Here is a 17,321-nt window from a genome sequence, read left to right as displayed (position 1 = left end):
GTTTTGTTAATTAAAATGGTCACCCTTCTTTGTCCATCCTGTAGATATAAAGTATAAATTAGCTGCTTCATTTCTCCATTTTATGTCAGTGGTCCCTAAACTGGAGGGCCGTGAACTTGGCTTTTTATAGCGCATCTAGCCCCTTAGCTTTTTTTTTAAGTCATCAAGCATGTCATTTGATCTTTAATTTTTTTCTCTTGCTCTCTTCAGGATTACAGACAAAAATGGTAAAACTTTTACTAGGCCTCTACATGTCATAAAACCTATGTTTATTGCTAGATTCAGTAATAAAGAAAATCCAGTCAGGAATATGTTTTAAGATACCGTCTTATATAGAAGTAGAGAAAAAGTGAAAGGCTTTGAAGAGAGGTGATTTTTTATGGGATAGTGACCTGGAATGGGTGTTTTTCATCAATGTTCGTACTAGACCTTTCAAAAGTCACGTATCCCCATTAACAACATTCAGAAAACAACTCTTTCAGGTTTGTAGCAACACTGCTTACCAGGGTAGAAAGAAACAGAACAACTCCATTATGATTCCACATGGGTGTCATATACTGACCCGAATTTATACACAGAAACTTCTGAAAGTGCAGCTTCAAATATGACATCAGAAAATAGAGGAGACAACAGGGTTAAGCTAATTATTCCGGTCCACAGCGGTTCTAAAGTTCGAGATATTTTTATGCAAAGGCATTCGAATGAACATGACTCAAAGCCTTTGTCCTAAAGTCCTAAAGAGCTTCAGCTGCAAACGAAGTGACAACTGAGTTTGTAACATCGCAAGGGTAGGCCTTGGGCTGCTCGCCAGTCTTTCCAGGAAGACCTCCTCACTGGAAGTTATCACTAATACCCTGTTGGAGACGAAAGATAATGACGGACACACACTCACTGATGCGTTTGACAGTTGTACAGTAAGTGCCTTTTTATTGAAAAATTAAAATGTGATAGGTTCGAGCTTAAATGAGGAAATCAATTAAGATAAGACATGAAGTCAGGATGCATGAGTACAATGAGGACTGAATTATTCAGGTGTATTCAAAGGAAGTAAATAGTTTGGTGTATTGCTTTGTAAAATAATGAGTGAAATGTGATAAACTGGTTTTCAAAAATGACTGAATTGGTTTGAAAAATAATGGGAAAACAGTTTTGCTAATGGCCCAATTTCATACCATTTGGGCCATAACTGTAAGCATGCAGAGAAAGATGCAGAGTGTGCAATACTTATGCTGGTCTACCCTGTGTGAGGCCCTGGGTCCAATCTATGATGCTAAAAAACAAGAAAAAAAGGACAGGAAGAAAGATGTATGCTAATTAAAAAATAACTCTCAAATTTCATTATTCTTCAAGCCAAAAATCTGGAAAAACAGTAAAATAAATTCACATCGTATCAATGAAAGATTTACTGACTTACACTCTTTCCATTGTAGCTTTTGTCTGTTTTCTCAGTCTCAGCTTTTTGTGTCAGTCAGATTTCTAGCAATCGCTACTAACACCATAAAGCAAATCACTCAGAATGATGCAAAACCTACAACCTTCCTAACCTCAGTGCTGAACACTTGTGCCTAGACACAAACACGCATCACAACGCTGATGTCATGACGTGCACTGGGAGGCAGACAGTGGATCCCTAAAGCTTGCAGTCTAGCCAACCTGGTAACTTTTTTAGTGAGTTCCTAGCCAGCAAGAGACCATGCCTTAACCAAACAAACAAGAGCACCAACAGACCAAGGTGGGTGGCTTCTGACAATGAACAGCAGAAGTTGTCCTTTGACATGCACAGGCACGAACCTACAGACATTTGCATCTGTGTGCACACACCTCTTGCATCTTGGTACGATTCCCTCTGCTGCCAAATGCTGAAATGTACATCCGCTGGGCTTGCCATTAGAAGTCATGAACTCACTTGCCACCCAAGTACACTCAGCCACAATGAAAGTATACAAAGTAAAGAGAGGAGCTTCGGTCACTGCGTGCTTTAAAATCCCTCATCTGCCAGGAACATGTGTTTCTCTGTGCAACCTGATGGCTCCAGTACTGTGAGGTACTGGTTAGACATGGGGCTGTGGCAGAAATGCTAGCCCAGCTAAAGTCAAATGAAATCGAAGGAAGTGTGGATTAGAAATACTTTCTTATTTTTTTCTTTGAGGACTTATTTTGTGTGTCATGTGGCATTGTGTAAGTGATCTCTTGTTGATTTGAAAATTATTCTCTTCAAATTTTTAAGACATTTCTTGCTATTGATCTTACTATTCATTAAGATATATTTGGGAAAATATTCAAGTACTTAGAGCTACAGTGAACTGACATTTAACCAAGTGACTGCTTATACTCTCTCTTTGGTTTGATATTTTCATGAAGTTAAGGAAAAGCGTGTTCCTCAGACAGGACTGTGAGAACAATTCTGGTGCACACTCAGATGGCAGGTTGTATAGGCTGGCTTGTTTACTCGTCCATTCAATAAAGCTTAAGGGAAAATTCACTGGAACTAGAGATGTGACTTGGAGTTAAGAGCATACCCTGCTCTGGTGCTGGAGAATTGTCTGTATTCTGTCAATCTTGTTTTAAATAAACGCTGATTGGCCAGGCAGGAAGTATAGGCAGGAAAACCAGACAGAAAGTAAAAATGATGCAATGAGAACAGGACAATTCTGGGAAGGAGGGAGTTGATTCCTCCCACTCCTGCCCCCATCACCGAAGCAGCAGGATGTGATCTGCCCCACTGAAAAAGGTACTGAGCCACATGGCTAACATAGATCAAAAAAAAGAAAATGGGTTAATCAAGATGTGGGAGTTAGCCAGTGAGAGGCTAGAGTTAATGGGCCAATCAGCTTATAACTTATGGAGACCTATGTGTGATTTTCTTTGGGGCTAAACAGTTGTGGGGTACCGGGCGGGACAGAAATCCCAACAAACAAACAGGCCCCTCATGTTACACTGCTCTAGCAAAGAAACCGAGTTCAGTTCCCAGCACCCATGTCAGACAGTGGCAATGGTCTGTATCTCCCACTCCTGGGGATCCAATACCTCTGACCTCAGAGGGTGGCTGTGCTCATGTGAAGGCATACATATTCACTCACACACTTAAAATACTTTTTAAAATTTATTAGAAAAAAAAAACCTGTCTTTTCTCATTTCATATGCCAATTCCAGTTCCACTCCCATCCCATCCCCCATCCACCCCTCAGAGAGGGTAAGGCTTCCTATGGGGAGTCAACAAAGTCTAGCAATTGCTTTGCGGCAGGACTAAGGTCCTCCCCACTACATCTAGACTGAGCAAGGTATCCCTCCAAAGAGAATGGGTTCCAAAAAAGCCAGTACAAGCAGTAGGGATAAATCCTGGTGTCACTGCCTGTGGTGCCACAGTCTGCCCCAGCCATACAATGTCACTTACATTCAGAGGCCCTAGTTTGGCCCTATGCTGGTTCCCTCACTGTCAGGCCAGAGTTGGAAAGCTTCTATTAGCACAGGGAAGCTGTTTCAGTGGGTGTCCCCATCATGATCTTGACCTCTTTCCTCATCTTCTTATTCCTCCCTCTCTTTGACTGGACTTTGGGAGCTCAGCCCAGTGCTCTGATGTGGATCCCTACATGTGCTTCCATCAATTGCTAGATGGGTTCTATGGTGACATTTAAGAGAGTCATCAATCTTACAGGGCAAGGCCAATTCAGACACCCTCTCCACCATTGCTTAGTGTCTTAGCTGGGGTCATCCTTGTGGATTCCTGGGAATTTCTCTAGTGCAAGATTTCTTGCTAGCCACATAATGGCTCCCTCAATGAAGATATCTCTTTCCTTGTTCTCCATTTCTGTCCTTCTCCCATCTCGTCTGTCTGGTTCCCTTGTTATCTTCCTCCTCCTCTTCACCCCTCCCCTCTCCTTCTGCCTTTTATTCTCTCCCACCCCCATGCTCCTAATTTTGTCCAGAGATCTTCCCATGAGGATCTGTAGGTATTTCTCTTAGGGTTCTCCTTGTTACTTAGCTTCTCTGGGGTTGTGGACAATAGACTGGATATGAACCATGAACTAAGCTGATAAAACCCAGATAACCTGAGGTATTTTCAGATGGCTTCCTTCTTACATAATTCACAAGCTGGAAGCCACACAAATATTTAGGAAGGTTTGTTTAATGCTGGCACTGTCTTGACGGGAGGGAAGCTAGGATTCGTTTGAAGGCATTCTGCATGTTCTAATTTCATTCCACTCTCCGCTTTCCATTGCTTAAGTTTCTTAACCTACAGAATTGCCTACTAATGACGCCCATTTAGAAAATCTAGATGAGGACATGGATTCATCTAGAAATGACCTTTAAATTAAATCCTCATTGTCTGATAGAAGCAATTCAAAAAATGTGAATTAAGGAATCTAATTACAGTATGCCTTTTACTGCATATTTCTAGCAATTGCCTAGGCCCGGGTGCAGGGAAAGATATAAGTATTAGAGGCCAAAGTTCTTTTCTCTACACAAAGTAGCCAGTAAATGAAGTAGTGAAGAATAGGTAACCACATGAACTGACATCTGAAGTTTAGTTTATACTGAATGTAAACTTGAGGGCAGGAGCATAGAACATACTCTGATTTGCCATCATGCAATGTGACTTACTCTTGGAGGTGCCTAGGCAGGAGTTGTGTAGCCAGCAGGATGTGACCCCGCTGACAGTGGAATTCCCTGTTCACATCTGCTCTGGCCACTAGTTTGTCACATCATCTACTGCTTGCCCTGTTTGGACACCATTTCCAGATTACAGTCCTTTTGCTAGGATGTGTGTGAAATATATATTATCATTTCTTATGGTTCTGCCAAAGAAATGCCCTTAGGTTAGCAGTCAAGTGGCCCCTGCTCATTCTGTGCTGGGGAAGCACTGCATGTCTGTCTGGGTAGCTGTGCATGTTCATGAAGCACTGCTGTCACGTATCGCATTGAAGGGTTGTTGGGGACCCATGCCTTAATGACCTGAGACCGAGTTTACCTTGTGTTTCTGAAATAGAGGACTCCTGGAGAAAGAAGGTCTCGAGGTCAAGCTGTGAATTCTCTGAGGAAGTGGAACTTACTGGCATGATGTGAGATGATGCCTACATAGAAATGAGGCTAAAACGGAGGTGTGAAACTGATCTGGAGGGGACAAGACATGATAAGGGAATGGAACACTGGCATGCTGGGGTTCCTTGGGAGGAAGCCACTACAGCTGGCGCTGAAGAAAAAGAGTGTGCCACCACACATTGCTGCTGCTGCTGCTGCTGCTGCTGCTGCGCCCACCCGAGAAGTGCTTTACACTTGACTCTAGAGACCAGAGGGTCCATGAAAGAATTCTTGTGAGAGATCTCTGAGCATTCTTGAGAAAAGCCATGAAGTAGGGTCTGGAGATCTTTGGAAGCCAAGGAGCCCCGGAAAGGTGGTTGTTTGGGGGTGGAAGGGATGATAGGGAAGCAAGGGAGAAGGGGGCACTGCTGCTGTTTCTCTTTGCCTAGGGTTGTGTATCTTAAGCTGACAACACTGGAAGCCAGGAGCAATGGTGAAAAGAAATTCAAAACAGGCACCAGTGGGGTTTGGCACTGGGGCCACCTTCAGTCAAATGTTCCCATTGTCTTTCAGAAGCCCCTGTCAGGTGCTGCAGTATGATGAGTTTCTTTCCCAGTTGGCAGGAGACTTAGGTGGCTTTAAATATTACTTTAACTACATTTTATAAATAATGAAAGTCACTCTAAATTACATTATAATAAATAAAATATAAGAACATACATCTATAAAGAAACATAACTAGCAGGTACAAATCAGTGCGTTCTCTTTTACTTCAGTTATTTCAATCCATAAAGACGAGCTTTCAATTGTACTTTTTAAATTCTCTTGCCAGCGATGCCTCTGGCAATGGTGCCAGCTAGTTCACTGCTTCGGATGCACAGGCAGTGACATCGTCTTCACCATTCCTCCCTGTAGAGTCTCGTGAAATATTCTGCATACTGAGTTTAGCTTAGTACTGTGCACATCATAAATATTTTCTCCTATTGAAAGTTACCTGAGAGTCTTTAAGGAAAAAAGATCTTTCTGCCAAGCAAATACACCTCTCAAGTAGAATATTCCCTGCAGGTCAGGATACTGCCAAGTGGTGGGGTCACAAAGACAAATGTGGCACCTTCTATATCTCAGGGATCTCAGAATGAGGTGAGGCAGATTTGTGGGCATATGAGAGCCTTTCCCAAGTCAGTGCCATACAGAGCTTTCCTAGGGCTGGAGTGGGGCTGAGGAGTTGGCACTTAGTGATAGAGATGCGTCCTCCTCCGTGTTCAGAGAGAGGATGGCCCAAGCAGAGGGAGGTGTGGAAGTATGGAAGAGCATTTGCCCAGTAAGCCAGAGTGACCTATGAAATAGCTGTTTCTAGATATGAGTGTAGAGGAAACTTCCAAGCAATTTTCTTTATATTTAGTTGTATTTAAAGAGAACTGGAAGTGGGGTAATTTTACACTGTTTACATGCCAGACTCCATGCCAAGCACCACTCTAAGTTCTGAATTCAGTGGACTAAAGGTCTACCTTCTGTGAGCTGATGTTTCTACTCCATCTAACTGAACTGGGGTCTTTTCAGTGAGTCAGTGCAGGCCCATCAACAACGGAAAGAATTAATGGAGTTTAGCACTGGGGTGGTAGCTCATGGCAGAGCACTTAGTGCCCAATGCCTAATCCTCAATACTGCCACAAAACTGAAAAAGAGTTAAAGTACTCAGGCTATATCTCTATTTAAATGCAAATGCACACTGATTTCTTCGTAGGATCACTGTATCCTTTTGTCTTGCTTACAACTACTTTTACAGGACGGCTCTCAACTCCCCACTGAATATTTATGCTTGCTTTAGGTGGGGAAAATGAACCCTTCCTCTGCCTGCTTGTGTTCTGCAGCAGTTCAGAGATCTGCTCCTCAAGTTGTGGGATCCTCACATGATGTAGGATCCCAAGGGGTATGAGGCTGGCCCACCCACCCACTTCTTTCCTCCATGCGGTTTTTGCACCTTTCCTGATGGCTCTCATTCAGCAGACACTATTCTTGGAAACTGCTAAGAACGTCTTAGGTTGTCTGAGAAAATCCTTAAATTGTTCTTGGTTTTCAGTAGATCTTCTACACTAGTGAGCTCATTCTTGAAACTAGGCACTTCCATGGAACAGAGCGGGCAGGAAGTGAAGTGCTGGGATGACAAAATGAATGGCAGAATGATTGTGTTGGAAGACACACGGGGTCCTGAGAAAGGAACTAGGGCAAGAGGCAGGAAAGGGGAACTCTGAGCTTTATGAAAATAAGAGAGAAGGTTTATAGAATGTAGGCACCAGGAATACACTTTGAATATCCTTACCCATGAACTATGATGTTTTACAAATTTAATTACAAAAATAATAAGAATTTTGTAATATAAACTTGATTCCATAAATTTGAGAATTTTGGAAAATATTACTAGACAGCAGGCATACAAAACTGCTTGATGTTACTGCTTTTCCTCCTCCTCCTCATTTGTTCTTTTCTTCAGGTGGTGAAACAAGTACAGAGCATATGTTTAGAGGGGAAGCTGGGGTAGCACATTTTCATGGTGCAAGCTCTCACAGGGAGGCCAACAGAGAAGTTGGTTTGTGGCTGTGGAGATGAAGAGGGCACAAATGCAAAGTTCTTTAGTGATGCATGCTTCTGTCTTGGACTGCTCCTAAGTAATCCTTGAATTTTTGTAGCTTTGCCCCAATGTATAAAGTGCATTTACTGGAGCCAGACTTGACTGAAATATATTTCACTCAGCAAAATGGATGTGATTAGAGTGCAGGTTTATGGTTTGTTGCTGTTATTTTGTTTTGTTTTATGTTGTTGGTGGTGAATTTTCCTTACTTCTATGAGTCTTTTAACACCCTTTAGCTCTAGCAGACACTGGATAATTACATCTAAGGTGTTAGGCTCAGCCAGTTGTCTACTTTGCCGTGCCTAGACTTGAAATATTTGAAAATATAGTGCAGTTTAATGGGCAGATCAAGTGAAAAATAAGATGATGCTTACAACTCCTGTGATCATGTATTTTATGGTGTGCACACACGTGAGCACGCGCATACACACACACACCTTCACATGAGTACAGGTATGTGTTAAAGCAGGTAGGAGCTGAGGCAGAACCTATGGGGATGGCTATGTTGTTCAGTATCTTTACCCTTTCAGCAACAAACATTATCTTGGCTCATCATTGGGTGTAAACATTTTTATAAATTCAATGATCTGGAGAAGCTGGTAGAAATTTTGCTGAAACCAGAAGGAGAAAAGGAACCCAATTATAAATTGAAATGATGAACACAAGCCTGTCTGTCTTTGTCTTACATTTAAATATATATGTTGTTTTCTTCTTCTGTGCTTGGCACTTAGGGAAGTGCTGTTTGACTTCAGAAAAGAGCGAGCTAGCATTAAAGGGCATTAAAGAGTTGCCTTGCTGAGCTTCTGAATTTCTGTGGCTTTGAACACAAAGCAGTCAGTGCTTGAAGGGCTGTGAGCTGGCCATCGGTGTGGACCTCCATGGAAATACTGACAGAGCAGATGAGATGCTGACTTTGAAATCAATAGTGTTTTTAACTTTTGCTGCCTGAGCAAGGTAGTATAACCTACTCAGATCTTCCAAAGAAGAATTCAGCGCTCGCGCTCTCTCTCTCTCCTCTCTCTCTCTCTCTCTCTCTCTCTCTCTCTCTCTCTCTTTCTCTCCTTACTGTTAGCTCACAGCACTGTTTTGATAAATGATATTTATTTAGGACACTTTATAAATCTTTACCTAGGTAAATACCAGAAACCAAACATAGCTAAACTAATGGAAAGCCTCATCAGGTAAAAATATGTAAATAATATGCATATTTGAGGATTTTTGCTTTTTAAATTTTATTTGTCTCCTCAATGTAATTTAGATTTCTGGGAAATGTTAATAATGAACTCTACCTGTGCTTATTATTAGCAGTGAGAGAAGAGAGAAAGTCAATAAAGGAGTCAAAAATAGAAGAAGAGGGAATCATGGGAAAGCCAGAGAGTTTTAGCCTTCATTCAAGTATTCTTCATGCTGTAGATTTGTTCCCAAAATTACACAGACACAAATATGGTAAGAAAACAAGGAAGTGTAGCCACAGGAGGGGAGAGTCAGCATCTCCAGAAAAGCATCCAGCAAACATTTATTTAAAGACTTTATATGTATGTCTGCTCAGCTGAGGCCTGCTTGCCTTGCTACATCACACAGTTCCATCATGTAGTCAGAAAAGACACTTTATAATAGAAATGAATTGGAGCAATCTCTCTCCCTTTTACAGACTGGGAAAATGGGGGCTCGGTGTTCTGTCTGCTCCCTATCTGTCAGCTTCGGAGCCTCCCTGGAACTCTGCTTCTGCTGAGACCAGGGCTGCATCCCACTACTATACCGTCTTTCCTGTTGTGATGACTAGCCTGCATTGTCAACTTGTTGAATTTAGAATCACCTAGGAGGCACACCTCTGGAAACACCTGAAAAGCATGACCAGAGGTATGTCTTCCAGGTGATTCAAACCCAATCAAGTTGACAATGCAGGCTAGTCATCGTAACAGGTATGGCTAGTATGTCTGCGCTCAATTGCAAACGAAATTATAGAAGGCAATAGTGTTAATTAATTACTGTTGTTTGACCCCTGACTTCACCTTGGACAAATCATGATTCTTTTACTCTTGAATGTGTTCGTGTATAAAACTGAAATAAGAAGGCCACGAAAGCTACCTAGGGTTGGAGTGAATGTGTATCTAATTACTTGTGCGATATCTTGAAGTCTTTGAAAGACAGCCAGCGTGTTCCTAAGACATGACTGCAGTTTTGTTTTTTGTTTTTTTGTTTGTTTGTTTGTTTGTTTTTAGAGGCTTTAAAAAGCGGTCGAGTCAATGACAGAAGCTAACAATTTAGTCTAAGAGCACTTGCCTAGGTCACATTCTTTAACTACTTTCCATTATACTCAGAGAGCCTGGGATGGAGATTCAAGTATCCTGAAACACAGTTTTGTCGTTACTATGGCAAGCAAGAGGAGAGAGTCGTTTTACCATTCTGGGCCTCTGTTTCCATAAGTATAAACTTTATAGTCATGACTATTGGTGTCTAATGTAGGCTAGCACCATTCTTCTTGGGTTGGTTACTATTGTTTATGGTTTTGCCGGCAGAAGTTAGACCTACACTACTTTTGCCAGGCAGTGTTCTAAAACGCCTGTATATTTTCTTTCTTCCCTGACTGGCAACATCGGAAAGTTTTAAACAAAACCTCTCAGGCTTTGCCCATACCTGATGCCTCAACTCTAGGGCAGGGCCCAGAAATGTGCCTTTTCACAAGGCTTTGGATGTTCTGATACATTAGAGATTGCATGATACAATAAAGGAGAAAAAGGTGTGACTTAGCTGACTAATAATTTAACATTTAAAATGATTTCTTATTTGTAGATAGAATAAAATACAATAGTGTGTGGGTAGGAAATTCCACACCTGTTTAGTTGCTAAGACTGAAGCATTTAGGGATGGTTTTATAAAGCCAACAGAGACTCCCATGGCAAGGCTCTGCCTGCAGCATGAGGAACATGTATCAGGTAGAGTTTGAAGAACAGTTCCTGACTCCTGAAATGCATGTTAATTCCAAATGTGTACATAGCAAATGCAGTTTGTTTTTACTTTAGCAAGATATTTTTGTTCTAAAAAGTAAAAACAAATATTCTGAAATTATGCCCAGAATTTTAATCTTAAAATTTACATTATGTTTATGTATGAGCACCAGGCACATAGCCTCCCGTTCAAATCTTTCTCTATAAACGTTGCTCTTACTTCTCATTCTAAAATTCGTGTGCGATTTCAAAAGAAACTTGCAGCTGACTTCTCAGAATGCAAATCTTCTCTTAAAATGCACTGGAGGTTTTGAAACATAACTCAATTGCAGTTCAGAATGTATGGGCAAATCGTAAAAAAAAAAAAAAAAAAAAAAAAAAAAACCTTTGGGGTGGGGGCTACAAGGCTATGCGTCCTCCAGCTGTAAGTCATGGAGAAGTGTCTATTGCTAGAGATGCCACTATAGCATTCATCTTAGAAATAAGAAACCAAACTGTGGAGCTGTTGAGCAGTCACAGCCAGCCAGGAACTAGCCCAGTGAGAATCGGGCTAGCCTTTACTTCCAACTTTTCTCCTCTCTCACCCAGTTGAGATGCCTATCTTAATGGCACTCCATAGCGAATATTGTACTCTTCCCTGCATGGAACCAGCGACCTGTACAAATGCTGAACAACAGCGCGATAGCCTGGTGCTGGCACTGTGATGACCCCTGAAGAGAAGGTTGCCCTCCAGGCGCCTGGCCCCTCTCTGCAGCCTGTGAGGACTTGCTGTCGTTAACACCAGTGGTAACGAAATGTAAACACCTTTACTCTCCAGCTGCTGCTAATTGGTTTGGGAATATTTGTGCAAGTGTTGATTTTAAAGCTAAAAATAGAACCGTGCTGTTTAAATCCAGTGCATTTTGGCTGTCATTAATGCTCCCACGGTCCTGAAAGTGCTGCTAAAAATGTGGCCTCTTTAATATGTAGTAATTAAGCTTGTCTTTTTGTGAGGGTCACAAGTATGTTGCCTGATGTGCTCGAAGCTGTGACGGATACACTTAGAGTAGCCAGTCATGGTTTCCTGTTAACTCATAATTAGGGGAAACCAAGGCAGGTCTTACAACACCAGCCTGTCTACATTCTAGGCAGCTCATCTTAACCCAGGAGTTTAATACAGCATTAAAAATAGACACTGCATTCACGTTATTTTAGAAATAAATATAGACCCTCCAAAGCATTGTGTCTCTATTTCTAGAGGCAAGTCTCAGGGTTTTTAAATCACATAATTAATATTTCTCCAAACTAAAGTAAGGAATATGGAGGCTGTTTAGCACCCATTATGGTGACCTTTTAGCTAATCAGAGTTATTTTTGTCCCTCTCCTTCCAAATTTACAAGTCAAGATTTTACAGATTTTTCTCCAAGTTATTAAAATAAGCAATGATGTAAAAAAAATTCTCGTTTTCATTTTTAGATAGGTGTGAGTTCGTGACACCTCACTTCATCATGTAATGGATGAAGAGCTAAAGTGTGCTTTAGTCACTTTGTGTCAATAATTTTTAAGTTTGAAAGGAAAGTGACTTTTTAAACCTGCTAAGACACAGCTATCTTTTCCCATGTTTTCAAGCACTGCCGTGCTAGTGCTATAAGAGTCAACTGAATTGGCTTTATGTCTTTTTGAGTGAGTACCTCCAGCATCTGCCTCATCCCTAGAGGATGAGCGCCTCCAGCATCTGCCTCGTCCCTGGAGGATGACCTCCTCAGCATCTGCTTCATCCCTGGAGGATGAGAGTCTCTAGCATCTGCCTCATCCCTGGAGGATGAGAGTCTCCAGCATCTGCCTCATCCCTAGAGGATGAGCGCCTCCAGCATCTGCCTCGTCCCTGGAGGATGAGAGTCTCCAGCATCTGCTTCATCCCTGGAGGATGAGAGTCTCTAGCATCTCCCTCATCCCTGGAGGATGAGCGTCTCTGGCATCTGCCTCCTCCCTGGAGGATGAGAGTCTCCAGCATCTGCCTCCTCCCTGGGGGATGAGAGTCTCCAGCATCTGCCTCATTCCTGGGGGATGAGAGTCTCCAGCATCTGCCTCATTCCTGGGGGATGAGAGTCTCCAGCATCTGCCTCATTCCTGGGGGATGAGAGTCTCCAGCATCTGCCTCCTCCCTGGGGGATGAGAGTCTCCAGCATCTGCCTCATCCCTAGAGGATGAGCACCTCCAGCATCTGCCTCATCCCTGGAGGATGAGTCTCCAGCATCTGCCTCATCCCTGGAGGATGAGTCTCCAGCATCTGCCTCATCCCTGGAGGATGAGAGTCTCCAGCATTTGCCTCATCCCTGGAGGATGAGCGTCTCCAGCATCTGCCTCATCCCTGGAGGATGAGAGTCTCCAGCATCTGCCTCATCCCTGGAGGATGAGCGTCTCCAGCATCTGCCTCATCCCTGGAGGATGAGCGCCTCCAGCATCTGCCTCATCCCTGGAGGATGAGCGTCTCCAGCATCTGCCTCATCCCTGGAGGATGAGCGTCTCCAGCATCTGCCTCATCCCTGGAGCATGAGTCTCCAGAATCTGCCTCATCCCTGGAGGATGAGAGTTTCCAGCATCTGCCTCCTCCCTGGAGGATAAGAGTCTTCAGCATCTGCCTCATCCCTGGAGAATGAGCGCCTCCAGCATCTGCTTCATCTCTAGAGCATACTAAAGGATTCTGATATTACAGTAGACAGAAGGGATTTGGCAAGTGGTAAACACTGCCTGTTAGCTGAGATGATATACTGTAGTTTCTGCCTCTTTATGACAGTGATAGCAGGGCAAACAGGGGCTTGATGCTTCTTTTAAAATAGTGGAACTACTATCTAAGACAAAGTTTGTGTATGTACTTGCAAAGGATACCATCATTTGAGCAAATAGGTAGCTTACAGAATGGGGAAAAATCTTTACCTATTATATATACTAGACATAAAATTAGTATCTAGAATATACAAAGAACTAGAAAAACCAAAGATCATGAAAACAAATAACCCAGCTTAAAAACAGTGTTTAGAACTAAACAGAGAATCTTCAAAAAATGAAGCACAGATGTCCAGGTTAACACTAAACTGTTCAACAATCTTAGCTATTGGGAAAATGGAAGTTGAAAACACTTTGAGATTTGATCTTACCCCAGTTAAAATGGCCAATATTAATGGGGAGAATGTGGAGGAAGGGGCATTTATTCGTTGTTAGTGAGCGTGTAAACTGGCACAACCACTGTGAGATTCAGTAGGGAAATTCCCCAAAAACCTAAAAATAAATTTACCCCAAGACTCAGCTATATATACAACTGTATATACAAAAGGACTTCACATATAGTTCAGAGAAACTTGCTTATCCATATTCCTTGTTGTTTTATTCATAATAGCCAGAAATCAGAACCAGTATAGATGTCCATCAATTGCTAATAAAAATATGGTGCATTTCCACATGGGAAGATCATTTGGGTGTTAAGAGAAATGGAATTTTCAGGTTAAAAGCTATAAACAGCTACCCTGAAAGAGGTAGCCCAGACCCAGAAAGACAAATATCACGTTTTCTCTTCTGTGTGAATGTTAGCTTTTAACATTTAAATGTGTGCTTTATTTTATTTTTAATGATTTGTGTATGAATGTGGGAATGCGCATGCACAAGTCCAGGTCACGTGAATCTAGAGCACAATATCAGCTCCTGGAGCTGGAGGTTAGGCGGTTATGAACCAGCTACATGGGAGCTGCAAATTTGCCTCCGATCCTCTACAAGAACATCAAGCACTCCTAACTGCCGAAGTGGGTTCTCTTTAAGTACGTACTTGTTGACATGATTACTCTCGAAATATAGTCAGGTCAGAATTCCCCTTGATCAGACTATCACACTGCAATCGACCCTATATTAATTTCAAATTGTAATTGACAACATATACAAAGAAATCAAGAAATTTGTGCTCAAAAGAACAAATAACCCAATAAAAAATGGAGTACAGATCTAAACAAAGAAATCTAAAATGGCTGAAAGACACTTAAGAAAATGACATTTCCAGATTTATAGCACATCAAGTATAGTGTTGAGGTAAATAACACCTTTACTTGTCTTATATCTAAAACTGGATGGAAAACTCCCTAATCTCCAGTAAGTTAGTTGGAGACAGAAAGTGCATCTTCTTCCTGTCGTAGTTAGGGACCAATAAGAAAGTTGTGCATGGGAGAGAATGAAGACGAGCAAGATAAAGAGCTAAATTGTATGCTCAATACTTTTTCCGTTGGCATTCTGATGATATATACCTGATTAGAGTTAGAACTTAAAGGAATTGTTGTTTTCATTTATTTAACATCCACTGTTAAATGTTCCTGGATTGGAGGGACATTTTTCATCAAGATGGCATTATAATGTATAGATTATGTGTGCTCTCTATCAAATACTCAACATAGGTACAAATTGACAGACATGATGCTTCTAAAATTATTGTAGACATGTAAGAGGCCCAGAATATTGAGCCAGCATGGAAAAACAAAACAAATCTGCAAGACCCACACTTTATGATTTCAAACCTTAATGCAAATCTAAGTCAGATCTGTGTGGTGAGGACGGTCACAGTTCAATGAACAGAACTGGAAGATGAGACCAATAATAATATGACCCTTCACATCTGTAGATGCTACAGTCATGTGAGCCCAGTAATAATATGACCCTTCACATCTGTAGATGCTACAGTCATGTGAGCCCAGTAATAATATGACCCTACACATCTGTAGATGCTCCAGTCATGTGTCAACATCAGGGGGAAAGGGTACTACAGCTAGAAAATCATAGCTTCAATCCTTCAGGCATCTTATTGCCAACCTCACTTTTCAGAAACTAGAAGAAATACTGTAATTTTTTCTAATCAAAAAATTTTCGGATAGTTTCTTATGTAGCTTTAAAACACAATATAGTTGTTTCTGGTTGTCTCTAAGAACCACACACAAAGCTCACTGTCTTACAGACAGATAAAAAGCTAATGACCTGGGCATAAATATGTTTATCAAATATCTTGTTATGCATGATCACCACAGGTTCAAGAATTCTGTTAAATCTTTCAACCTAATTTTTTGAACTTTCCCACTTTTGCCCTGTTTACTCTGTATGAACTTATCAAGTCCTTCCTGAAAATAACATGGACAGTAAAACTTTCATATATTTATCTTTGTAAAGATGCTTTACTCTAAACTGTTAAGGTTCTTTAGCCTTATAGATTATTCTTTCTTTTATTTATCCATGTGGATACCAGAAAATTGAGTTAAGATAAATATATTTCACAAAAGCACAACTATTTGAAATGTTGTTATCCATTTAAAATGTAAGGCATTTTTAAAAACAAATCAGTTTAGGGAGCTATAGAGACGATTTAGAAGTTAAAAGTCCTTTTCGCTGTTGCAGAGGACCTGTGTGTGATTGCCACACCCACTCGGCAGTTCACTCAGTCACCCACATTACCAGTTCCAGGAAACCCAGTGACTTCTTGTGACCTCTGTGAACACCAAACACACACCTGATTCACATACAAACATGGGAAACACTCACACAAAAAATAAATGTTAAAAACTAATCAGGAGAGCTGGGAGTGGCCACATGCATGACTGGAATCCAAGCATTTAGGAAGCAGAGGTGGATCTCTGAGTTCGAGGCCAGCCTGATCTATAGAGTGAGTTCCAGGACAGCCAGGTAACAAATTTTTTTCCATACATTTGCTTTTGTCCATATATTTGCTTTTTTCTTTCCTTACGTTGCTTTGTGATAAGTGCAAGCACATAGAGGTCATTAAAACTTGTTTCTCACCACTTAACACCGGAGATTTCTTTTAGTAGTTTTTTCAAACTGGTTTAAAATACATTTCCAAACCCAAGGCTGAGTAGCAGGAAGCTAAGCGACATATTCACCAGTTTTTAGCATATGGCCCATTTGAGCATTCCAGAAACCAAAGAACAGAGAGAGCGCACGGAAAGCACGAGAGGATTAATATCTGGTTCCAGACTTAACAGAGATGGCGAGCTGTCCACATCAGGGCCAAGCCATCTTCTCCCTCAGTTGAAGCTTTGTTCAAAGCTTCAGTTCTGTGTCTGTAGCATCTACACCCTGTGACTTTGCTTCATTCCAGGATTCCACCCAGAACTTGGAAAACAAAGAAGCTATGAATGGTGAACAGACAGAGCTACTAACATCACACAGGACTACGGACGCACTGAGGTATTTCTTCATGAAAATAGAAGGTTCTTATTTAAGTACATTTGGCATTCTTTTATTGAATGGATTTTAATTATTCTGATTTTTCAGGGAATACTAAGAAAAGTAGGACTGTGCAACAAAGCACATTTTAATTCAAACATAGATTTCTTCTTCCTTTCTCCTAATTTCTACATAAGATATGAGGACATTTGTGGAAAACATAGATGTACAAATAATCCTAGAGGCTTCTAATACTCTTTTACATCAGGACTTTGTTTCTTTTTCATTTTTATACATTTATATCATCACTTTCCCCTTTGCTCTTCTCCCTCCAGCCCCTCCCATTACCTTCATCCACCTTCCTCTACGCCCCCCTCAAATTGACAGTCTCTTCCTCTTCAGTAATGGTTCACACACATATATGTATGTATGTGTATGTATGCACAAATAATGTAAATACAACTAACTGAGTTCATTTTTTTGTTGAACATGTATATGGTTTCAAGGCTAACTAGTGTGCAGTGAACAACCAGCGA

At 41.3% G+C, this 17,321-nt stretch overlaps 1 protein-coding gene across 1 annotated transcript in view; it reads left to right on the top strand.

Moving 5' to 3' along the window:
- Pard3b (par-3 family cell polarity regulator beta) overlaps positions 1 to 17,321 on the top strand; it is a 1,010,698-nt gene that overhangs the window by 485,618 nt on the left and 507,759 nt on the right. Inside the window, exon 5 of the mRNA XM_057761958.1 lies at positions 16,718 to 16,806. Within this exon, the coding sequence (XP_057617941.1) occupies positions 16,718 to 16,806 (89 nt within the window). The remainder of the gene's footprint in view (positions 1 to 16,717; positions 16,807 to 17,321) is intronic.

Source organism: Chionomys nivalis, chromosome 2 (genome assembly GCF_950005125.1).
Source record: "Chionomys nivalis chromosome 2, mChiNiv1.1, whole genome shotgun sequence".
Lineage (NCBI taxonomy): Eukaryota > Metazoa > Chordata > Mammalia > Rodentia > Cricetidae > Chionomys > Chionomys nivalis.
The sequence above is the reverse complement of the archived record's forward strand: the minus strand, read 5'-3'. Positions and strand labels throughout refer to the sequence as shown.